Source organism: Mus caroli, unplaced genomic scaffold (assembly GCF_978045245.1).
Source record: "Mus caroli unplaced genomic scaffold, Mus_caroli_1 scaffold_1, whole genome shotgun sequence".
Classification (NCBI taxonomy): Eukaryota; Metazoa; Chordata; class Mammalia; order Rodentia; family Muridae; genus Mus; species Mus caroli.
The window spans coordinates 177,912,084-177,937,221 of NW_028227256.1; the positions used below are offsets into that span (position 1 = coordinate 177,912,084).

A 25,138-nucleotide genomic window follows, 5' to 3' on the forward strand; every position below is an offset into this window, starting at 1 on the left:
TGAGCTTTGAGGATTGCTTTGTATATGTTATTTGGGTATATAAGCAAAATCATATACACACAGCAACATGTAATAATGTTAAATGTTTAACTTTTATTTCAGAGATGAAGAATTTTCTGTGAGTTCAGTCTTAGCTTCTGATGTTATTCACGCAAGTCGAAAAGATATTCCCTGTATATTCAGAGTAAGTCTGTGAATGACTGAGCACATACAGACTTTGGGTTTGTGCACATTAGTTTGTGTGCACACATGTTTGTGTACCCATGCATGTGAAGGGCAGACAGTGACATCAGCTATCTTCCTTGACTGCTCTCCACATTGTTTACTGAGATGGAGTGAACCTGCTGCTCGCAGCTGTAGCTAGTTTAGCTCGACAGCTTGCCCCAGCCATCCCTGGCTCTACCTCTGGAGCTCTGGGGCACAGACAAACCCACCTGGCTCTTGCCTGGGTTCTGGGGATCCAAACTCGGACCCTCAGGTTTGTGTAGCATGTGCTTTATCCACTGAGCCAGCTCTCCAGCACCTAATTACTTGTTTTTAATGACTATATTTTGCTACTCTGTATAAATCATAAAGTTACTGGAACAACACCTAGACCTAGTACTCATTTATGTATCCGTACCATCCAGTATTCACATGAGTGCAAAATTGTGCTAAGACTTGTACAATACATCAGTGTTTCTAAAGTATTCTTCATGTTCTATAATGTTTTTGAGTCCCAGTTAACCTCCAAATAAATATTACCTCATGCAGTTTCTCAAATTAAAAAAAAAAAGTTGTTCTCTATAAAACTCTCATTGTAAAAATTGTGTTTCAGTTGTCTACTTCTTTATAACAAATATTCCAAAATGTGAATAGTGCCTGTCTGTCTCTGTTGTGTAGTGCTGGCTGCTCCTTCTGTGCTGCATCCAGCTTCTCTGGGGCAGGAGTGTTAGAAAAGCCTTTCTCTCGTATCTGCAGCTTTGGTGCTGGGTGGCTGAGTCAGTTCTCCTCTTCACACACACCCCCAATTGCATACAAATAATTGCTAATGACCATCTTGGTGAATTAAACAGTATAGATTTGTAAAACTATTCTGTTGTTATAACTGTCCTACTTCCTGTTTGTCTATGAATCTGATATCCAAGGAAGGTCAGAGGTTAAACCTAGTCTCTCACTTTCCAGGCCAGCAGCTGTTTATTCTCTCCTAGCTATCAAGGGAGCCTATAAAGGTTCACTTACCTGTAACTAACAGTTTGCAGTAGAATTGTATTGTCACTGATGTTTAAAGCATATGTAAGTATATAAAGGGTGTCTATACATTTATGTAGGGTGTATATTATATACATAATAAATAATAGCTTTAAAGTGCTCTGATTGACTTGTAAACTTTATGTGCATACGATTTCTAGTGCTCTTGTCTTCTTTAATGAGAATATGAAAGGTTGTCAGGAAGCACTAAGACTTTGGGAACAGTCTGGTGCAGTGCTTCAGAGCACTGGGACGTGCTCTGCTCCACGCTCATGAGAGACTTCTTACTTTCCCTTTACCGTGGAGTCTCATGTATACACTTAGATTGTATCATAGTGTTGTCTCCTGTAGCCGTTAGAGGGTGAAGTGAGTTAATACTTGCAAGTTACTTTTCTCTCTGGTACTTGATAATTTTGTGTCAGTTATGAAATTGGTGTCTATGTTATTTTATAGCATTATGTAACACAGCATGAAATGATAGTCACACTTGGACTTGTATCACCTCCTGCTGTTTGAATTGTAGTGTTACAGTGAGACACTTTCACTCAGTGCAACTAAAGTGTGCTAAAGTGGTAATTTAATAAATGCTCATTTTACTAATGAGTGCTAAGCAGATGAGCGTAATTCTGTCTGTTTTCTAATATTGTGACTATTAAATTGTTTTAGGTCACAGCTTCCCAGCTCTCAGCACCTAGTAACAAATGTTCCATCCTGATGCTAGCAGACAGCGAGAATGAGAGGAGTAAGTGGGTGGGAGTGCTGAGTGAACTCCACAAGATTCTGAAGAAAAACAAGTTCAGAGACCGCTCAGTGTATGTCCCCAAGGAGGCTTACGACAGCACGCTACCCCTCATTAAGACAACGCAGGCTGCTGCAATCATAGGTAGGACTCTGTACCACTCAGAGTGTCATGACTGTCCACTGGCTACCTTTTGAGCTGGCGCTGGGTTTCACAGAGGAGTCCCCAGTGTCCGGGGTAATGTGCAGAGGTTTGTGGGATGGAGGCGCCTTGGCCAGGCTGGTGGGTTAGTGCCTACACCACTGCAAGTGTATTCGCTTCCTAAAATGCACTAGTGCCGAAGTCAAGCTGCTCGGGGCCTTCTCTGCTTTTGTGATTGGAACAAGGTAATTCCTAGAATACAGGCTTCTTTTATAATGTGCAGTTGAGGAATTTGAAATCATAGCGTGCTCAGCCTGCCACCAGCAAACAGCAGCTCCCTCTCGTGGGTGGCTGTTTCCCTTTGCTCCGCTCTGAGCACATGGCCCACTTCCCCTGCTTTCTAGTAAACAATAGGAAGTTTAGTGAGTGGGAGTCAGATTCCTTTCACAGTGTTTCTAGAGTGGGTGGTGTCTGTGACACTAACACACTAGGTTGTTAATTCTATTGTTATTGAATAAGCAGTTACTTCTTTTGATAAGTACTAAAGCAGATTTTTTAATTGGTAGTTCTATTTTTAAAGGCATGAAATATTTGCCACTGTAATCTGAGAGGAAATATTTTGATATTGTTATTTATCTTTACTATTGCACCAAATATTCTCATTATTTGCTTTATTCTGGTATCTTTACATTACCTTTATCTGATGAAAATGTTTTATGTTTGTGTCTTACATAGATCATGAACGGATAGCTTTGGGAAATGAAGAAGGATTATTTGTTGTGCATGTCACCAAAGATGGTAAGAGAAACCCCAGTTATTCCAGAGAAACCTTAAATTATATATTAGAAACCTCTTGAACCTGGAGTTTAAGAGCAGGATTCTGTTATGAAAATTTCTAGATATAATTTAATATTTTTTAAATCAAAAGATTTCTGGCTCTTCCGGCCGGACCAGCACCAGGGTAGAGCGCAGGGTCGGCTGACACCCGCCAGCTACCCACAACCCCCGCCACAGGATTTTGAGACTGCTGGTGAGTGGAACACAGCTTCTGCTCCAGTCCAATCACGCGGGACCTGAGACTGCTCTGGTTGGGGAGGCAGAAATCCGGCCTACATAGGGCCACAAGCCTCTTCCAGTCAGAAAAGCACCAGGGTAGCTAGGGCGCAGGGTCGGCTGACACTCGCCAGCTACCCACAACAACCGCCACAGGATCTTAAGACTTCTGGTGAGTGGAACACAGCTTCTGCTCCAAACCAATTGCGCACGGGACCTGAGACTGCATTAGTTAGGGAAGCAGAAACCGGCCTGAGTAGGGCCACAGGCCTCATCCGGCCGGACCAGCACCGGGGTAGCCAGAGCGCAGGGTCGGCTACACCCGCCAGCTACCCACGACCCCCGCCACAGGATTTTGAGACTGCTGGTGAGTGGAACACAGCTTCTGCTCCAATCTTTAAACAGTGACAACGACAACAACTAACCCCAGAGATTACCAGATGGCGAAAGGTAAACGTAATGATCTTACTAACAGAAACCAAGACCACTCACCATCATCAAAACCCAGCACTCCCACTTCGCCCAGTCCAGGGCACCCCAACACACCAGAAAAGCTAGACACGGATCTAAAAGCATATCTCCTGATGATGGTAGAGGACTTCAAGAAGGACTTTAATAACACACTTAAAGAAATACAGGAGAACACTGCTAAACAGGTAGAAGACATTAAAGAGGAAGCACAAAAATCCCTTAAAGAATTGCAGGAGAACACTGCTAAAGAGTTACAAATCCTTAAAGAAAAACAGGATAACCTAATCAAACAGGTAGAAGTCCTTAATGAAAAACAGGAAAACACATCCAAACAGATGATGGAAATGAACAAAACCATACTAGACCTAAAAAGGGAAGTAGACACAATAAAGAAAACCCAAAATGAGGCAACACTGGAGATAGAAACCCTAGGAAAGAAATCTGGAACCATAGATACCAGCATCAGCAACAGAAAGAATACAAGAGATGGAAGAGAGAATCTCAGGTGCAGAAGATTCCATAGAGAACATCGGCACAACAATCAAGGAAAATGTAAAATGCAAAAAGATCCTAACTCAAAACATCCAAGAAATACAGGACACAATGAGAAGACCAAACCTACGGATAATAGGAGTGGATGAGAATGAAGATTTTCAACTCAAAGGACCAGCAAACATCTTCAACAAAATTATAGAAGAAAACTTCCCAAATCTAAAGAAAGAGATGCCCATGAACATACAAGAAGCCTACAGAACTCCAAATAGACTGGACCAGAAAAGAAATACCTCCCGACACATAATAATCAGAACAACAAATGCTCTAAATAAAGATAGAATACTAAAAGCCGTAAGAGAAAAAGGCCAAGTAACATATAAAGGCAACCCTATCAGAATTACACCAGATTTCTCACCAGAGACTATGAAAGCCAGAAGATCCTGGACGGATGTTATACAGACACTAAAAGAACACAAATTCCAGCCCAGGCTACTATACCCAGCCAAACTCTCAATTAACATAGATGGAGAAACCAAAGTATTCCACGACAAAACCAAATTCACACATTATCTCTCAACGAATCCAGCCCTTCAAAGGATAATAACAGAAAAAAAACAATACAAGGACAGGAACCACGCCCTAGAAACAACAAGAAGGTAATCCCTCAACAAACCTAAAAGAAGACAGCCACAAGAACAGAATGCCAACTATAACAACAAAAATAACAGGAAACAACAATTACTTTTCCTTAATATCTCTTAATATCAATGGACTCAACTCCCCGATAAAAAGACATAGACTAACAAACTGGCTACACAAACAAGACCCAACATTTTGCTGCTTACACGAAACTCATCTCAGAGAAAAAGATAGACACTACCTCAGAATGAAAGGCTGGAAAGCAATTTTCCAAGCAAATGGTATGAAGAAACAAGCTGGAGTAGCCATTCTAATATCTGATAAGATTGACTTCCAACCCAAAGTCATTAAAAAAGACAGGGAGGGACACTTCATACTCATCAAAGGTAAAATCCTCCAAGAGGAACTATCAATCCTGAATATCTATGCTCCAAATACAAAGGCAGCCACATTCATTAAAGAAACTTTAGTAAATCTCAAAGCACACATTGCACCTCATACAATAATAGTGGGAGACTTCAACACACCACTTTCACCAATGGACAGATCGTGGAAACAGAAACTAAACAGGGACACAGTGAAACTAACAGAAGTTATGAATCAAATGGATCTGGCAGATATCTACAGAACATTCTATCCTAAAACAAAAGGATATACCTTCTTCTCAGCACCTCATGGTACCTTCTCCAAAATTGACCACATAATTGGTCACAAAACAGGCCTCAACAGATACAAAAATATTGAAATTGTCCCATGCATCCTATCAGATCATGGACTAAGGCTGATCTTCAATAACAAAATAAATAATAGAAAGCCAACCTTCTCGTGGAAACTGAACAACACTCTTCTCAATGATACCTTGGTCAAGGAAGGAATAAAGAAAGAAATTAAGGACTTTTTAGAGTTCAATGAAAATGAAGCCACAACATACCCAAACTTATGGGACGCAATGAAAGCGTTTCTAAGAGGAAAACTCATAGCTCTGAGTGCCTCCAAAAGGAAACTAGAGAGAGCACACATTAGCAGCTTGACAACATACCTAAAAGCACTAGAACAAAAGGAAGCAAATTCACCCAAGAGGAGTAGACGGCAGGAAATAATCAAACTCAGGGGCGAAATCAACCAAGTGGAAACAAGAAGAACTATTCAAAGAATCAACCAATCAAGGAGCTGGTTCTTTGAGAAAATCAACAAGATAGATAAACCCTTAGCCAGACTCACTAGAGGGCACAGGGAAAGCATCCTAATTAACAAAATCAGAAATGAAAAAGGAGACATAACAACAGATCCTGAAGACATCCAAAACACCATCAGATCCTTCTACCAAAGGCTATACTCAACAAAACTGGAGAACCTGGATGAAATGGAGAAGTTCCTAGACAGATACCAGGTACCAAAGTTGAATCAAGATCAGGTTAATGATCTAAACAGCCCTATATCCCCCAAAGAAATAGAAGCAGTCATTAATAGTCTCCCAACTAAAAAAAGCCCAGGACCAGATGGGTTTAGTGCAGAGTTCTATCAGACGTTCAGAGAAGATCTAATCCCAGTTCTTCACAAACTATTCCACAAAATAGAAACAGAAGGTACTCTACCCAACTCATTCTATGAAGCCACAGTTACTCTGATACCTAAACCACAAAAAGACCCAACAAAGATAGAAAACTTCAGACCAATATCCCTTATGAATATTGATGCAAAAATCCTCAATAAAGTTCTTGCTAACCGAATCCAAGAACACATGAAAACAATCATCCATCCTGACCAAGTAGGTTTCATCCCAGGGATGCAGGGATGGTTCAATATACGGAAATCCATCAACGTAATCCAGTATATAAACAAACTCAAAGACAAAAACCACATGGTCATCTCGTTAGATGCGGAAAAAGCATTTGACAAGATCCAACACCCATTCATGATAAAAGTCTTGGAAAGATCAGGAATTCAAGGCCCATACCTAAACATGATAAAAGCAATCTACAGCAAACCAGTAGCCAACATCAAAGTAAATGGTCAGAAGCTTGAAGCAATCCCTCTAAAATCAGGGACTAGACTTTCTCCATACCTATTCAACATTGTACTTGAAGTCCTAGCCAGAGCAATTTGACAACAAAAGGAGATCAAAGGGATACAAATTGGAAAAGATGAAGTCAAAATATCACTTTTTGCAGATGATATGATAGTATATATAAGTGACCCTAAAAATTCCACCAGAGAACTCCTAAGCCTGATAAAGAGCTTCGGTGAAGTAGCTGGATATAAAATTAACTCAAACAAATCAATGGCCTTTCTCTACACAAAGAATAAACAGGCTGAGAAAGAAATTAGGGAAACAACACCCTTCTCAATAGTCACAAATAATAGAAAATATCTTGGCGTGACTCTAACTAAGGAAGTGAAAGATCTGTATAATAAAAACTTCAAGTCTCTGAAGAAAGAAATTATAGAAGATCTCAGAAGATAGAAAGATCTCCCATGCTCATGGATTGGCAGGATCAACATTGTAAAAATGGCTATCTTGCCAAAAGCAATCTACAGATTCAATGCAATCCCCATCAAAATTCCAACTCAATTCTTCAACGAATTAGAAAGTGCAATCTGCAAATTCATCTGGAATAACAAAAAACCTAGGATAGCAAAAACTCTTCTCAAGGATAAAAGAACCTCTGGTGGAATCACCATGCCGGACCTAAAGCTTTACTACAGAGCAATTGTGATAAAAACTGCATGGTACTGGTATAGTGACAGACAAATAGACCAATGGAATAGAATTGAAGACCCAGAAATGAACCCACACACCTACGGTCACTTGATCTTCGACAAGGGAGCTAAAACCATCCAGTGGAAGAAAGACAGCATTTTCAACAAATGGTGCTGGCACAACTGGTTGTTAACATGTAGAAGAATGCGAATCGATCCATTCCTATCTCCTTGTACTAAGGTCAAGTCTAAGTGGATCAAGGAACTACACATAAAACCAGAGACACTGAAACTTATAGAGGAGAAAGTGGGGAAAAGCCTTGAAGATATGGGCACAGGGGAAAAATTCCTGAATAGAACAGTAATGGCTTGTGCTGTAAGATCGAGAATTGACAAGTGGGACCTCATGAAACTGCAAAGCTTCTGCAAGGCTAAAGACACCATCAATAAGACAAAAAAACCACCAACAGATTGGGAAAGGATCTTCACCTATCCTAAATCAGATAAGGGACTAATATCCAATATATATATAAAGAACTCAAGAAGGTGGACTCCAGAAAGTCAAATAACCCCATTAAAAAATGGGGCTCAGAACTGAACAAAGAATTCTCACCTGAGGAATACCGAATGGCAGAGAAGCACCTGAAAAAATGTTCAACATCCTTAATCATCAGGGAAATGCAAATCAAAACAACCCTGAGATTCCACCTCACACCAGTCAGAATGGCTAAGATCAAAAATTCAGGTGACAGCAGATGCTGGCGAGGATGTGGAGAAAGAGGAACACTCCTCCATTGTTGGTGGGATTGCAAGCTTGTACAACCACTCTGGAAATCAGTCTGGCGGTTCCTCAGAAAATTGGACATAGTACTACCGGAGGATCCAGCAATACCTCTCCTGGGCATATATCCAGAAGATGTCCCAACCGGTAAAAAAGACACATGCTCCACTATGTTCATAGCAGCCCTATTTATAATAGCCAGAAGCTAGAAAGAACCCAGATGTCCCTCAACAGAGGAATGGATACAGAAATTATGGTACATTTACACAATGGAGTACTACTCAGCTATTAAAAAGAATGAATTTATGAAATTCCTAGCCAAATGGATGGACCTGGAGGGTATCATCTTGAGTGAAGTAACACAATCACAAAAGAACTCACACAATATGTATTCACTGATAAGTGAATATTAGCCCAAAACTTAGGATACCCAAGATATAAGATACAATTTGCTAAACGCATGAAACTCAAGAAGAATGAAGACCAAAGTGTGAACACTGTGCCCCTTCTTAGAATTGGGAACAAAACACCCAGGGAAGAAGTTACAGAGACAAAGTTCGTAGCTGTGATGAAAGGATGGACCATTTAGAGACTGCCGTATCCAGGGATCCATCCCATAAGCAGCTTCTAAACGCTGACACCATTGCATACACTAGCAAGATTTTGCTGAAAGGACCCAAATATAGCTGTCTCTTGTGAGACGATGCCGGGGCCTAGCAAACACAGGAGTGGATGTTCACAGTCAGCTATTGGATGTATCACAGGGCTCCCAATGGAGAAGCTAGAGAAAGTACCCAAGGAGCTAAAGGGATCTGCAACCCTATTGTTGGAACAACATGATGTACTAACCAGAACTCCGGAGCTCTTGTCTCTAGCTGCATATGTATCAAAAGATGACCTAGTCGGCCATCAATGGAAAGAGAGGCCCATTGGACTTGCAAACTTTATATGCCCCAATATAGGGGAATGCCAGGGCCAAAAGAATGGGAATGGGTGGGTAGGGAAGTGGGGGGCGCTATGGGGGACTTTTGGGATAGCATTGGAAATGTAATTGAGGAAAATATGTAATAAAAATATTAAAAATTAAAAAAAAAGATTTCTGGTTTTCTTTCTCTTTTTTGCTCTTTTGAGACAGGGTTTCACTTTGTAGCTCTGGTTTTCCTAGAACTCACCCTGTAGACCAGACTGGCTAAACTTACAGATCTGCCTGTTTCTTCCTCCCTAGTGGTGGCATTAAAGGTGTGTGCCACTACGCCCAGCTTTAAATCAAAAGATTTGTTCAATTCTGTTGTCCCTTTTAAGTTCTAAAGCCTCAGTTCTGTGTTATCCCTCCCACATGAAAGAAAACTACACGCTGCTTTCCATCCTTGGATGTGCTATAAGAAGTCAGGTCTGAAATCGCCGTGAAATTAAGTGCTGAGTGAAATAAAGCAAAACGAATCGAATTTGCTACTCATAAACATAACACTGAAGTTCTTAAGTTCTGTCTTTCTATCAGGTTAGATATTGAGAAAGCAATTCATTTAAACTTGATGAGCGTGTTATCCATAGCAAGACCCTGAGAAGGGTAGGAAGCTCCGTCAGTCAGTGAAGTACTTGCCCTGAAATCATTTGATTTCCAGAAACCACATAAAAGGCTGGACATGTGTGTGCTTGTGATCACAACCAACACTGGGAAGGCCGAGGCAGATGGATGGATTCCTCTTAGCACTGGCCAGCCACCCTAACCTTCCAAACCCAGATCCCAGTGAGAGAGCCTGACTTAGTAACAGAGGGGAGTGGGCAGGATAACTCAGCACATGAAAGTGCCAAGCAAGCCCGGTGACCTGAGCTTGATCCCTGAAACCCACATAAAGGTGGACAAAGAAAAGTGACTCCAGAAGGCTGTCCTCTGACTGGCATACCTGTGCTGTAACATGTACCCACACACATACACAAGTTAAAATTTTAATTTAAACAAACAAAACCAAAACAAACAAATAAAACCTCAAGGCAGATAGCTCCTAAGAACCAACATCCTAGGCTGATTTCTGGTGGCAACACACTTGTGCATGCATACACAGCCACATGTACACACACACAAAAAAAAAATACCTGAAGGGGTGGTGCTAGAAAGATGACTCGAATGTTAAGAGCTGGCTGTTCTTACAGAGGAACCAGGGGTTCAGTTCCCAATACCCACATGATAACTCATGCCATCTGCAACTTATGTTCCAGGAGATCTGATGCCTTCTTCTGGCTTCTGTGGACACAGGCATGCAAGTGATTCACAGACACATGTACACAAAACACCCACATACGTAAAATAAAACTTAAAAAGAAATACCTAAAGAGAAACATGAGTTTCTCTGTTACTTAGATTTTAAAAATAGGAACTTCAGAGTGAAAGTCCTAGATTTTAGTACCAAAAAGCAAACTTGGTGAAGCATAAACATGCTTTTATACAGGTATTTTTTTTTTGTCTTGACTGACAAAAATCTCAGTGTTGAACTTAATACCAACTATCAGTGGGCTAAATGATCTGAAAATGGGTTTAATTATCTTCCTTCCTCTCTCTGATTTTTGGCCTTTGTTACTTTTGGGTATATGTGTCTTTAATGAGTTGGGTTATATACTTTGGGGGTTAATTTAGATGCATTTAATGTTGTTGTCTCTTCCTTCCTGTAGAGATTATTAGAGTTGGTGATAATAAGAAAATCCATCAGATTGAACTCATTCCAAGTGACCAGCTTGTTGCTGTGATCTCGGGCCGAAATCGCCATGTCCGACTTTTTCCTATGTCAGCTTTGGATGGGCAAGAGACAGATTTTTATAAACTGGCAGAGACTAAAGGGTGTCAGACCATAGCTGCTGGGAAAGTGCGCCACGGAGCTCTGTCCTGCCTGTGTGTGGCCATGAAGAGACAGGTCCTCTGCTATGAACTGTTCCAAAGCAAGACCAGGCACAGGAAGTTTAAGGAGATTCAAGTCCCATGTAATGTCCAGTGGATGGCCATCTTCAGTGAGCATCTCTGTGTGGGATTCCAGTCAGGATTTCTCAGATACCCCCTGAATGGAGAAGGAGGTCCATGCAATATGCTCCATTCAAATGACCATACACTGTCATTCATTACACACCAACCAATGGATGCTCTCTGTGCAGTTGAGATCTCCAACAAAGAGTATTTGCTGTGTTTTAACAGCATTGGGATATACACAGACTGCCAGGGCCGAAGGTCTAGACAGCAGGAACTCATGTGGCCAGCAAATCCTTCCTCCTGTTGTAAGATTCTCTTTCTTGTTGTCTGCCTTCTTCCATTTTTGCTTTTCCATTTATTTTAAATATAATCACTTTTACTAACAGCTTATTTTTTAATCATTCTTAAGGTATGAATTAATTAACAAATACCAATTATGTTGCTTTTGTAAAATAACCATATATTGTAAAAACCTAGACAAACAGGGTCAGTATTAAATGCTTATAAGTAAAACTAATCCTTCTGTGGAAAACCTACTGGGATACATTGTTTTTTAATCTCCATGGTGTTATGTTTTGAAATAATCCCAAATCATTGTCTTCATTGTCACCCCTAGTACAGTGAGTGTTCTTAAGTAGCAGTAGCACATGAGACCCATGCTGGGGAAGTTACTAAGTGAATTGTTTAACTAGTTCTCAGCAGGTAGAATGTAGCCTTTATTCAGAGTGTTACTCTGCTTTATAGCTTATAGGGTTTTAGTGCTGTCAATAGACCCCATGACCAAGGCAACTATTATAATGGACAGTATTTAATTGGGGCTGGCTTACAGGTTCAGAGGTTCAGTCCATTATCAAGACAGGAACATGGCAGAGTCCAGGCAAGAATGTTGTAGGAGGAGCTGAGAGTTCTAAGGCTGCTAGGAGAATACTGGCTTCCAGGCCGAAAGAGGGTCTTAAAGCCACATCCACAGTGACACACTTATTCCAACAGGGCCATACCTCCAAGTAGTGGCTCTCCCTGTTCCAAACATTCAAACCACAGCAAGGTTTATACATAGATTTCAATTTACTTATTTCACTTTTTCTGTAAAACATAAGATATTGCTATGTCATTTAATGCTTTTATCACGGAATAATAATAATCACTATTGAATACATATTATTTTACTATATGAGATGAAGTCTTGAGTGAAATAGATGCAATGCATTCTGCCTGCACAGCACAGGGAAGACTCCCGACAGAACAGTAGAGTGCCATGTTACAGTTGCTGTCAGCAGAGTGTCTGATCGGCAGTGCTTTGTTTACAGTGGAAATCTCTTGAGCCTGTTTGAATGCTGTGAGGAAAGAGCCATTGGAGGATCAGTAAGAAAAGGTGGACTATTTTTAAAATGCAGAAAGTAGAATAAAACGCCCCCAGAAGGGCCCAAAGAGGGCGGAATTCAGAGTTCTGGTAAATGACTCTGGGGCAGGAGGTGGGGACCTCTCCCCTGCAGCAGGAACAATGGAGGGATGAGGGATGGGGCCATCCAGGTAAAGTCAAGTGAGAGAATGTGCTCCAGGACAGTGAGGCTTAGAACAGAAAAGCAAGGAAATCTGTAATAAAAGACCCTACCACCCAGATTTAACTATTTACAGTGTTTTATTTCTTCTGAAATGAACATTTTTATCCGTGACATAACGGGTAAATGAATGCTGTTTTGTAGCTGAGTCAGATAAGCTGAGCATTCTAATGTGAAGTAAAACTGAAACCATCTAACTCATTTCTGTGAGTAATCTGTTGGTAGCCATCATGCGAGTGAATCACGTACTCGTGGCCTGTGTCCCCATTTCTTCCACAAGTGTGTAGTGAGCATCTGTTCTTGTCATGCAGCTGCAGTGACACGTGTGTAGCATACATGTCTCTAGATACATGTGTCATGCATCTCTTGCTTTCCCATTCTGGAATAGAACACTTAGGTAAACATTTCTCACGTTGTATGTTTGTTTCTCTGTCAACAGTTTAACTGCTTTAAAAGCCCAACTCTTTAAAGTGCAATGAAAGTTCTTGTTTGACAAGAATACAGTTCTTTCTTTATGATTTGCTTGATGTTCACTTCAAAAATGTTTTTAACATTATTCTTATATAATAACCGTGAGGTTTTGAAAAATTCCACTCTGCAGTTGCTTAGGGTAGATCTTTCAACGTGTTTGGGGTTTACTAGTTCACAATAATCAAGTCTGTGCCTTCCTTTCTTCCTTCCTTCCTTCTGTCCTCCCCCCAGGTTACAATGCACCATATCTCTCCGTGTATAGTGAAAACGCAGTTGATGTCTTTGATGTCAACTCCATGGAATGGATACAGACTCTTCCTCTCAAAAAGGTAATAGAGCACTAAACTGTGGGCCAAATGGTTTCTTTTTCAGTTTTCCTTACAGAAATTCATTGTACCTAGCAGTGCGTGGCATAAGGCCATGCTCATGAGTATATATCTTACATTAGGCGTACGACCTCTGAACCCCACAACTTTTCTCCCTGCTCCTCTCCTGTGAGGGTCTCTGGGGTCACCGAGGCCAGCAGGGTGTCAGTCTACATGAGGCAGGAGGGGATTCTGCTTCAGTGTGACTCTGTCGCCACTTTGGTTCAAAACTGACACTGGACAGTTTACTTTAGGCATATTCACGTGCAGCACAATTTGGGGAAAACTTGCTGGTGATAATTAACTCAGTCTCACGTGCACAGTGAGGTTTTAAGGCATGACGACTACTAAAAGAGTAGTATTCAGTTTTCCTTGGTTTCGCAATTTATTAAACTGTTGAAATGATCACCTTTTTCCTTGCTGTCTTTACTCATTCATTACATTTGAAAGATGCATACATGTTGTTATATTTACATCCAGTTCATGGATTTTTTCACTACTATAAAACCATCTTTTAAGTTAATAGTGTTTATCCATTATCCACTTGACAACATACTTCTGATTCATTGCTCTTGTCGGCATTTCTGTATATCTAGGTCCTGATGAAGGTGTGGGAATTTCTTTACCCGATCAGCCTCACAGTGGCATGCTGAGGCACGGGCTGCAGCTATGGAACCTTATGCAATAGAACCATGTTCTTTTCCCAACCGTGATAGTCACATCCACACTATTTACAGGTCCTTTCTGACCCACATCTTCCCTAGCATATCATTTTATAAATTGTAGTAAATTGGTTTATCACTGAGCTATGTTTGCATGTCCCAGGCTGTCTTAGTTAGGGTTTTATTGCTGTGAAGAGACACCAAGGCAACTCTTATAAAGGAAAACATTTCATTGGAGCTGCCTTAGAGTTTCAGAGGCCTGTTAGTCCATTATCATCATAGCAGGAAGTGTGGTGGCGGGCAGGCAGACATGGTGCTGGAGAATCCACGAGTTCTACATCTCTACCTGAAGGCAGCCAGGAGGAGATTGTCTTCCTCAGGCAGCTAGCTGTAGGTTCTCCCACATTGGGTGGAACTCGAGCACTAGGAGATCTGAAAGCGGCCTCCAAAGTAAGGCCACACCTCCTCCAACAAGGCTATACTTAGAGCCACTTCCTGTGGACCTGTGGGGACCAATTACATTCAAACTACCACCAGGCAATGCCTGATCATGTTTGCTCATTTTGTTGTTGAATTTGCCAGCTTTTTGCTTTTTGTTTTCTTCCTGGCTAATTGAACTTCTTTTGTGGATCCTGAGTTACTGACACGCAGAATGACTTTTCCATCTGTGATGTCTGGTCATGGTGGTGGGATTGTTTCCTCAATGGGGTTATTAACTTTACTGAAATACAATGGGATTCCTGTTGTTTCGGCGTTTCCTTTTTCTGTTCTTAAGAAACTTTCCTACTTCAAGACATAAAGCTACGACCTTTATCTTCTTCCAAGTTTACTGTTGCTGACACCTGTGTGCCGTATTTGGTGCACAGCAGAGCTTTGCTTGCTCTCCGTCTGCCTGTGCTGCACGTAGACGTGCACTGTAGGTGTGAGGTAGGGATCTGGCTCTGCTGGATTCTAGGAATGCTTCCTCTATCACTGTTATCAATGATCCCTTTCTGTCAGCACTGTCATCTCCACATGTGTGGGCATAGGGTGTTTAGTGATAAGAATTTATAAACCAGTGTGTTCTTTCCTGACTTTTTTGGTCACATTTTTTGGTGCCTTTTAAAGGGTCAGTTTTAAGGTTTATTTATTTACACTTGATTTTATTTGTCTATCATAGACTTCTTTTAAAACACTGTTGTTATAAGCTAGTTTATTTAAATAATGTGATAATATATGTGCTAATAAAAATTACTAACTTGAGACTTTTAAAAAGAACTTTATTTTGAATAGGTAGGTGAAAGTTCTTAATAGTATATTCTTTTTTTATTATTACATATTTTCCTCAATTACATTTCCAATGCTATCCCAAAAGTCCCCCATACCCTCCCCCCCCCCACTCCCCTACCCACCGATTCCCACTTTTTGGCCCTGGCGGTCCCCTGTACTGGGGCATATAAAGTTTGCATGTCCAATGGGCCTCTCTTTCCAGTGATGGCCGACTAGGCCATCTTTTGATACATATACAGCTAGAGTCAAGAGCTCTGGGGTACTGGTTAGTTCATAATATTGTTGTACCTACAGGGTTGCAGATCTCTTTAGCTCCTTGGGTACTTTCTCTAGCTCCTCCATTGGGGGCCCTGTGAGCCATCCAATAGCTGACTGTGAGCATCCACTTCTGTGTTTGCTAGGCCCCGGCCTAGTCTCACAAGAGACAGCTATATCAGGGTCCTTTCAGCAAACTCTTGCTAGTGTATGCAATGGTGTCATCGTTTGGAGACTGATTATGGGATGGATCCCTGGATATGGCAGTCTCTAGATGGTCCATCCTTTTGTCTCAGCTCCAAACTTTGTCTCTGTAACTCCTCCCATGGGTGATTGTTCCCAATTCTGAGAAGGGGCAAAGTGTCCACACTTTGGTCTTCGTTCTTCTTCAGTTTCATGTGTTTTGCAAATTGTATCTTATATCTCGGGTATACTAAGTTTCTGGGCTAATATCCACTTTAATAGTATATTCTTAATAGACTAAAACCTTTATGATTTAATTTTTAAAAGTTTTATTGAAACATTAATTTTACTTTTATTATTTTAGGTCCGACCTTTAAACACTGAAGGATCATTAAATCTCTTAGGATTGGAGACCATTAGATTAATATATTTCAAAAATAAGATGGCAGGTAAGGAAATATATTAATAGGATCATTTCAATGGAAATATTACAACAATCCAAGGCATTTGGATATGAAGTGCCTTCCACCCACATTTGAATCAGGCATCTCTCACTCTGGAGTATGTGATGTGCACTGTCAACCTCTGGCAAGACAGTAAAGACAAGCTGTAAGCAAACCATCTGTTTACGCTGTGTGACTCTATAGGCAGAGTGTCTGACTCTGACACACATTTTCCTGAGGAGCACCCAGGTAGGAAGAAAAGTGAGAGCTGGACCTGTCGTCTATGCCTGTGATACTGTAGACATAGTCATTTGGCCTAAATTAGGAACACTTGTCCAGAGTCGCAGTGTTCCACAGCCATTCCACAGAATCTCTGAAGTACTGAAGACAATCTAGGAAGAGGCTAAGAAGGTCCCAGGAGTGAGCCCCCAGAGTAAGGGCTTAGAACAGGAATCCAGGAAAGTGAGGGTGGGAGAAAATAATCTGTGGAGAGTAGGATGTTTCTCAGGGGCTGAGAGGCGGCTCCGCAGTTTAAAGAGCACGCTGCTCTTTGAGAGGACTGGAACCACCAGACGCACTCCTTACAGGACAGAGAAGACAGTGTGAAGAGTGGGTAGAGTGACTGGTTAAAGACATGACACCAAGACAGCTATAGTTTCCTCCAGCAAAAGTGTAGCATCTTTTACTAAGCGAGACTGTTTTGTAAGCTATGCTGATTTCAGCATGTATTTTTTTGCATATTCCATGGAAAATTATTGCTTGCTTTCTGATATTTAGTATATAATTCCTTAACTATCATAGTTGTACACACGGTATAATTGATTACATCATCACAGAGACCAATGGATAGGAAGGACTTTAACAATCTAAGCAATATTATTATTTTCTTTCTCACAGAAGGGGATGAACTTGTGGTCCCTGAAACATCAGATAATAGTCGGAAGCAAATGGTCAGAAATATCAACAACAAACGGCGCTACTCCTTCCGAGTCCCTGAGGAAGAGAGGATGCAACAGAGGAGGTAGGCAGTTAACTTGTGCCCACATCCGTCCATGCTGCCATCACCCAGACAACTGTCTAGAATCAATTTAGAAGAAAGAGTCTCTGAAAATTTGTCACTCAGCTGTGGTCAAAATTTGTAAGGCCGGGGTAGCTTATTGGCAGAGTATTTGCCAAGCATGAGTAAGGCCCAGGGATCTATCTCCAACTGCATGGGGATCCCACAGTAATGAGTAGCACCCCTCAAAGTTATGAGAATAAAATACCATATTTTCACTCATTTCTGGATGTATATAGGACAACTATAATTTAATGCATATATAACTGTAATATAAATCATTTGTATAGATAGCAAATTTGTATATGCTTACAAAGAAGTACAGAAGCCAGGTATGGTGGCTCATGCCTATAATCTTAACACTCAAGAGGCTAAGACAGGAGGATTACCTTGAGTTTGAGGCCAGCATGCCCTGAGCTAAAGGGTAAGATCCTGTCCAAAAAAAAAAGTAAAAGAGAAAAACAAAAAGAAATTCAGATTAACTTTATTCTCCATGAGCAAGCAAGTGTAGCTATATTAAAAACCATTTCTAAAATATTATCTATTATAAAAGATACACATATAATTTTTTAAGTTATCTGCCAAGTAGAGCAGAAGATCTTTAATCAAGGTGTGTAGCTGAGTGGTGAGCACTTGCTCCTGTGTGTGCCCCTGGCTTTGACTCCAGCACTGAGCAGATTATACACACAAATCAGCCTTAAATCTCAAGATCTTCTCATGCAAAATTTAAAAAACAAAGTAGTCTAAGGAATTGCACTATTAATATATTGTTATTCTAATTATATCTTTATTTTTATAAACAAAGTATGCTTAATTTTTTAAAGTTATATTGATTAAATGTGGAAATACTGTCTAAACAGGTATTCTACCTTACAGGGAGATGCTACGAGATCCAGAAATGAGAAATAAATTAATTTCTAACCCAACTAATTTTAACCACATAGCACACATGGGTCCTGGAGATGGAATACAGATCCTAAAAGACCTGCCCATGGTAAGAGGCGTGAAGAGCGGTGTGAATATGAACGGTGTGAGGAGTCAGGGCCAGCTGCCGGGGAAGGACGTGCACGTAGGCTCACATGCATGCACTGCTTCACAGACCACGACACAGTGGCATCCGATGGACGAAACTTACAGTTCAGAAAGCTGACAAAAGTTCTTAACCCAGAAAAGCTTTCCATTTTGCTAATACAAGTTTGCTACTGTTGGTGAAAGAACCCACTGTACTTGAAAGGGTCTGTGACAAATCCTAGATGCAGTTCCCACAGCTTTAAGGTTTCAGTCAGCTGAATGTTTTCTCCTCAGAAGTCCACCCAGGCTTCATCACTCATAGTCACACCTCTCGGCTAAATGTGAAATTCAGTCTGCTCCTTTCGCAAATCCAGGCGTGTTTCCTGCTCAGTTATATGTGAAAAGAAGTACACACCGGAAGACTGTTGTACTTTAACAACATGAAGATTGCATCCACAGACCCATTATGCTGAGGTTAAAATTACTAGTGGAGTTGGCTAAGTCCCCAGGCTCTCTGGTTCTGATGTGTCAGTGTCACACACTCCTAGCAGGCCACTAAACTCCAGAGGGACCCTTTGATCATCAGGGCTAGCTGCTCCAACTGGGCAAAAGAACTTCAGAATAATTACTACCTTATGACAGTTTTGGAGACAACTGTGAATACTGACCATCATCTCTCCTAAGGACATCTGTCTAATTTTCATTGGCAACACGGTGGTAGGAGAAAGAGAGAGGGGATAAAGTGTGCTGTGTAATCAGAACTGTATTGTCAAAGTTAGGCTATAAAGGGGTCTTTATTTATTCCTGGAGAAAAAAATAAGTCTACATTAATTTCAATCAAAATATTTGGTTGTAAACATTGCAATCACATAACTGTGCTTTCTTACTATTTTCACATCTTTGGGGGTGGAGTGGTAGTGGCCACAGAAATATTCCTTTTTTGAGGCCACATTATTCACATTATTCACATTCAAATTATCCCTTTGGGATCTATTAGCCTTGGGATATGTTAGCTGTGCTGGGTAAATATAAAGTATACACTCTCACACTGTATACACTGTAATGAGATCACAGTGAAGCCCAGCAAGAAGTGCAAAGTCAAGCATGTTAAACTCAGAGCTGCTGTGCGTGTTGCTGGGTTTGTAAGCTTTTCTGCTTCCCAGCTTCTGCCTGGAGCAAGAACACGGGTGTCTCCATTTCCCACTGGTAACATTGCTCCAGAGTCCTCAACTGCCATGCTGTCATCTGGGCAGTGCACATAGCATGGTCCTGAGGGCAGACCTCTGCCATTGCTGTTCTTGCTATTTCGTTTTTCTAAAGGGAAGTTACATGCCCAGGCACACAATGCTTTAGTAGAGGGAACTTTTTGAAGTGTAACAAACAGTTAAGTCTTCATAGGGTGGGTGTATGTGAGAGACTGAGAACAGTGCACTGTTTTAACTGAATTTTTTATCTTTTTTTCCAAAGTGTATAGTGTTGAGGAATGGAGAGACAACCAGCTTTAGACCTAAAAGTATTTTGTCAGATAGCATGCCAGCTAAATCAGACTAAGTTCAACAGGAGCAAGGTTCTGATAGGTATTAACCTTTTAAATTAAAATCATATTTGTAACTATGTAAAAGGAATTGTAGAAAATGTTTGTACTTACACTGCAGCGTTTCCCTTAAGGTGGTAGGATTTAGTCTTGCTCTGCTTGGGTCCCACCAGGTGAAACCCTGTTTCTGTTCTGAAGGTCTTCTCAACCTTCACAATGGAGTGGAACCCTTGGAGTCTAAATCAGCAGTTTAATATTATAAGAGACTTTAAAGTACCCTTCAGCTTTACTTTTTTTTTTTTAAGTTTTGTTTTTGTTCCTGTTTTTTGAGTCAGGGTCTTACTATGTAGCCATGTCTGACCTGGAACTCTCCATGAAGACTAAGCTGGCTTCAGACTCATAGAGATCCAACTGACTCTGTCTCCAGAAACAGAGGCCTGTGCCACTGCACCCAGCCTAACTAAACTCTCTCCCTTCAGTCTCTTACCACTTGCATCTTTTGTTTGGAGACAGAGGATTTCGTTAGCTGGCCCTGGCTAGCCTCAAATTCACTATGTAGCCTAGGCTAGCCTCAAATTTGAGCCTGTCTTCCTCCTGCCTCAGCCTTCTAGGTGCCCCAGGTGTCTGTCACCATACCCACCAGAGATTTGCAGGTTTGCTAATATTGCTAAAAAGATTTTTATTATTAAGCAAAACAATTTCAGATGATATTTGTCATTCATCCACCAACTGGCTCCATCCATATGACCCTCCATGCTGGCTGCTGATTTCTAACTAGACTGTTAGTTTGGGGTATTTGTCATCACCTGGTTTTGTTAACTCCACAACCACCTCCCCACAACCCCAGATTAGTCTTCTTTCATACCAATTCAGTTGGTTTTTAATGTGCCTTATTCTTTTAATGTTTAATTATTGTGTAAGATAACATTGTTCTATTTCCAGGCTGAAGTGTTGTGTGTTTATGAGACTTCCTCCATCAGCACACGTCGTAGACAGCAGAGTTTTCATGTATCCAGATTTCTTTTTGTTTCCTGTTATTTCCACATGACTTTTCTCATTTCACATGCAGAGGATGTAGTTCTCTGAAGGCATTACTTAATCCTCTGACACATGCTTCTTGAGCATGTGCCCTGTGCCCAGGCCTGTGCTTCTCTAGGAGCAGACGCAGGGAAATAGCACAGCACTGTGTGTGTCTGTAGGGGTGCTCACAGGTAACAAGAGCTTGGGTTTTAATGTAATCTCAACTCTGTGTGTCCTTTCCAGTCAAATGGAATTATGAATTATCCCCCCCCCCAAAAAAGAAAACAGATGAATTACATTGATCTGGCAACAGGTATAAGAGCTTTCAAGTCCCAAAGCTGTGTTGCTGTCTGCAAAGAACATGGACCCTAGATGTTTTTATGCCTCATCGTAATTAAGTCAATATCATGTTCCTGTGAAATACTTAAGAGCTTAGAAAGACTTAAAGAGCTCTTTAGAAGTTAACTCTGCTTCATTTGTACCAGATATCCAAAAATAACAGTGCTTCTGTCTTAAATGTGGATGGGCCAGTAAGCTTGGAAGAGTCTTTTCTGACCTCTTGTATCAGATGTGAACCTTCCATCTCCATCCTAGTGAGTGGAGAGAAGATAAGCAGTTAATACAAAATGGCATGCGAGTCTTAAGAGAGATACTGAGTTAGTTTTCTTGAATCTTTATCATTTATATACCTGTGGTTTTTGTTGTTGTTAAGTGATTGCTAGACATACAGGTACACTTTTCTCCAACGTAGTGCAAGAGTAATTTATCACTGTAACGTTTATCACCATATTCCTAACACAGTACATTTTACCTGTTTCTAAGTTGTTTGTGACCACAATATACTGAACCCAATAACCTCTTTAAGAAGTAAGTTTGCTTCCTGTACTGGGGGATGTGGCCCAGTAGTGATACAGTGTTTCCTTGTTATATATGCCGGCCTGGACTCAGCTCATGACACCTTCCCTCCAAAAAGATAGTTTTCTTTCATAAAGTCAAAGATGATAGATAGATAGATAGATAGATAGATAGATAGATAACCTTAGAAAACAGTGATTTTATTTACATTTCTAAAATAAATGAACTGTCATATATAGAAGCCTTTCTTTTAGGCTTAGATAAGTCTTGAGGGATGGTGTGCTCTGGAAACAGCTGTTCTTCCAGAACTGAGTGAGGGAGAATCTCCGTTATAGGAAATGGCTGGCCTCTCAGTGGCTCTGCCCATGTGTGCACTCAGAAGCATTTATCGGGCGATGTGAAGCCTTCTCTGTAGACTTTTTGTAACTTCATTATTATTTGCCTTTTAAAGAACATATTTGAACATTGAAAGCAAAATTTTCCCTTGTTGAAAACATGCTTGTTCTTTGAGCTGCTTAGAGATAAACCAGGACTAGTACAGCCTCCAAATCTCAGCATCTTTGTTATAAGGAAATAAGCTCACTAAAGACCAGGACATATCATAAATTTCAGAACTGAGAAACAGCCATAAAGTCTAAGGGTGCAGGTTTGTACTTTGCATTGGAAGTGCTCTGGGGTTTCTCGTCCTTTCTGTAGCTTTCTTGCTACTTCTGTGCTTGGAGTTTTAGTGTTTTGGAGAGATTTTGCAATGCTTTTATTGCATCGCTTAAGAAAGTCCTGAAGACCCTCAAAGCCTCTGGGACCTCTAGAAGCCATGCTGCTACTCGTTCAGTTCTGGTAACATGGGGATGGTGTTATCACGAAATGATCTTTTGAAAATCTGCTATTTTGATTACAGAATTTAATCCTCTAAGGCCTGAAAGAATTTGACTGGCACTAGTTCTGAGATCTGCCTTGTTCTCTCTCTCTCTCTCTGTGTGTGTGTGTGTGTGTGTGTGTGTGTGTGTGTGTGTTGTCTGGTGTCACTCACCCTGATCCATCAGTGTCACCTTACACCATGTTTTTTTCTTTCTGTTGTTTCAATAGCCGGGTTTCCCTTATTCACCCCCTCATCACCACTCCAGCCTGATCTCCTCTCCGAGCAACTTTGAGCACATCTATCACATGACTGTCAATTCTGCTGAACAGTTTCTCTCTCCTGAATCCATAAACCCTGGGTACCCCCCGTCCCTGCGCTCTGCCCCTGGTACACCACACTCTATGACTCTGAGGGTATGAACAGCTGAGTCGAGCTAATCTTGACTAACTAACTGAGTGTGCATTTTCTAACCACTGAGGCGGCGCCTTGGAGAGTGGTTACCCTTTCCTCCACCTCAGCTGCCAGCTTCAACTACTTTCTGACTTCTGTTTATCCTCCTCTTTCTCCTCTTCTCAGTCTGTCTTGTTGGATAGTTTCCCAAACTGGGTCTTTATTAAAATACACAGAAAAAGAGCTCCCTGAATTTCTGGGGCTTTTCTTTTTTAGCTTCTCTTTACCCTATAGCCACTTCAGGTCAGAGAAATGCTTTATATTTGATGAGATTATGGTCATTAGAGCTCACCCATAGTCCTATCAAAAGTCTCTAAAGTAATGCTGTAAATAACAAGCACGTAACAGGAAAAAATCCCAAGTTAAAGTCAGGTTTTACAAATCTTTGGGTTGCTGATGTGGATTTAATTGCAGCCGAGACACAAGATAAGAAAAGTTAGGAAGAACCGAAAAGAGGCTGCTCTACTGGGGAACGGGTGCAGTGGTCCTTTTCTCCAGCCCGTGCCATGTTACCGTGGCTCATGTGCTGAAGTGGCTGTTAAACTGTCTGTCCTAGCAAATAGTTTCTGTGTGTATGAACGTTAAGGGAAACTAATTTTATGAATATGAAGTTATTTGGATTATACCATGCAAGCTTACTTTCTATAATGCCCCAGGTTAGTAAATTAGTAACATCAACTTTTAAATTTTGTAACATAATAATTTTCCAGTAAGAAAATTCGAGGGGCTAAAAGATTATTTTTGTTCTTATCAGATTACTTTGATAAAGTAAATAACAATACCATCTGAATGCCTTACTTGACAGAATTACCTTAGTTTGCTTGGCAACTGGAGGTGGATACCAAGCACAGTCAGCAGGACCTTGCTGTGAGAGACACTGCTTGCCATAGCTTGAGCTGAGTGGTGCCACACAGTGGGAAACTACCTTACGCATCGTTTTAACTAAAAAAGTCCAAAATCCTGGGTTTCTTGTTATATTCTAGTGGAGTTTATATCATTTGACTAAGTGATGAGCTTTTTATATAAAACATTTCTCTGTCTGTCGTTCCTTTAGTGGTGTAGCTCAGTTATAGTTACTAGTGTTCTTGGGAAGCTTGGCCTCCATTGTTTGTTCTAGAGTAGGCTTATCATATAGAAGAGAGCAGCCCATCTTCTGAGCTTTGAAGTGCAGAGAACTGGCAGTTGCTGTCTCCAAGGTCCCTCTTGGCCTTCTTACACACACTCCTGTGTGTCAGAGGCTTGCTCCTGTGTGTGCAGATGCTAAAATGCTGCCTTTGACTGTCTTGGCTTTCATTTTTAAAATTTTCTTAGATAAAATAAGGCAAAATATTTTCTTTAAACAAACACTGCACAGAATTACATGGACTTTGCAGATCTGGTCTAGGAACCAAAGTAACAATGCAGATTTGCTTCTCTCGGGTTGCAGGTGTTTGGGAAAGCCCAGTGCGCAGACACATCCGGAGCCATCTCCATCATGGGGTCTATGATCACATAGTAACTGAGTGTCCAGTTCTAGACTTCTTAACAACCAAAATAATTGCCGGGCTTGGTGGCACACGCCTTTAATCCCAGCGCTTGGCAAAGGCAGGTTGATTTCTGAGTTCAAGGCCAGCCTGGTCTACAAAGTGAGTTCTAGGTCAGCCAGGGCTACACAGAGAAACCCTGTCTCGAAAAAAACCAAAAAAAAAAAAAAAAAAAAAAAAAAAGTTAACCACCCTACTTGATTTCCTTCTTGCCTCTTGGTTGTTTCTGCCTCTTCCTAGATCCTGTTTAAATCATTTGATCTTTGCCTTACTGTAGCAGAGAGGCAGCTGTCCTTTGATAAGTGTTAGCATATAGGTTAGCTTAGTAAGAACTTTAGGAACTGGGGGCTATGTCATGGCTCAGTTGCTAAAAATGCTTGCCATCAAACCTGACAACATGGGTTCGAACCCCAGAAC

The 25,138-nt window shown here is 40.9% G+C and overlaps 1 protein-coding gene across 13 annotated transcripts in view; it reads left to right on the forward strand.

Moving 5' to 3' along the window:
- Positions 1 to 25,138, forward strand: part of Cdc42bpa (CDC42 binding protein kinase alpha) — a 213,741-nt gene that overhangs the window by 181,029 nt on the left and 7,574 nt on the right. For 7 of the 13 annotated variants that reach the window (XM_085843395.1, XM_085843388.1, XM_029475997.2 and 4 more), the window contains 9 exons: positions 103 to 184; positions 1,897 to 2,113; positions 2,846 to 2,908; positions 10,917 to 11,510; positions 13,467 to 13,564; positions 16,334 to 16,418; positions 17,310 to 17,433; positions 18,346 to 18,463; positions 22,976 to 23,161. In XM_085843395.1, coding sequence (XP_085699521.1) covers positions 103 to 184; positions 1,897 to 2,113; positions 2,846 to 2,908; positions 10,917 to 11,510; positions 13,467 to 13,564; positions 16,334 to 16,418; positions 17,310 to 17,433; positions 18,346 to 18,463; positions 22,976 to 23,161 — 1,567 coding nt within the window. The remainder of the gene's footprint in view (positions 1 to 102; positions 185 to 1,896; positions 2,114 to 2,845; positions 2,909 to 10,916; positions 11,511 to 13,466; positions 13,565 to 16,333; positions 16,419 to 17,309; positions 17,434 to 18,345; positions 18,464 to 22,975; positions 23,162 to 25,138) is intronic. The other 6 variants (XM_029476006.2, XM_085843403.1, XM_029476009.2 and 3 more) reach the window with 1 other exon arrangement.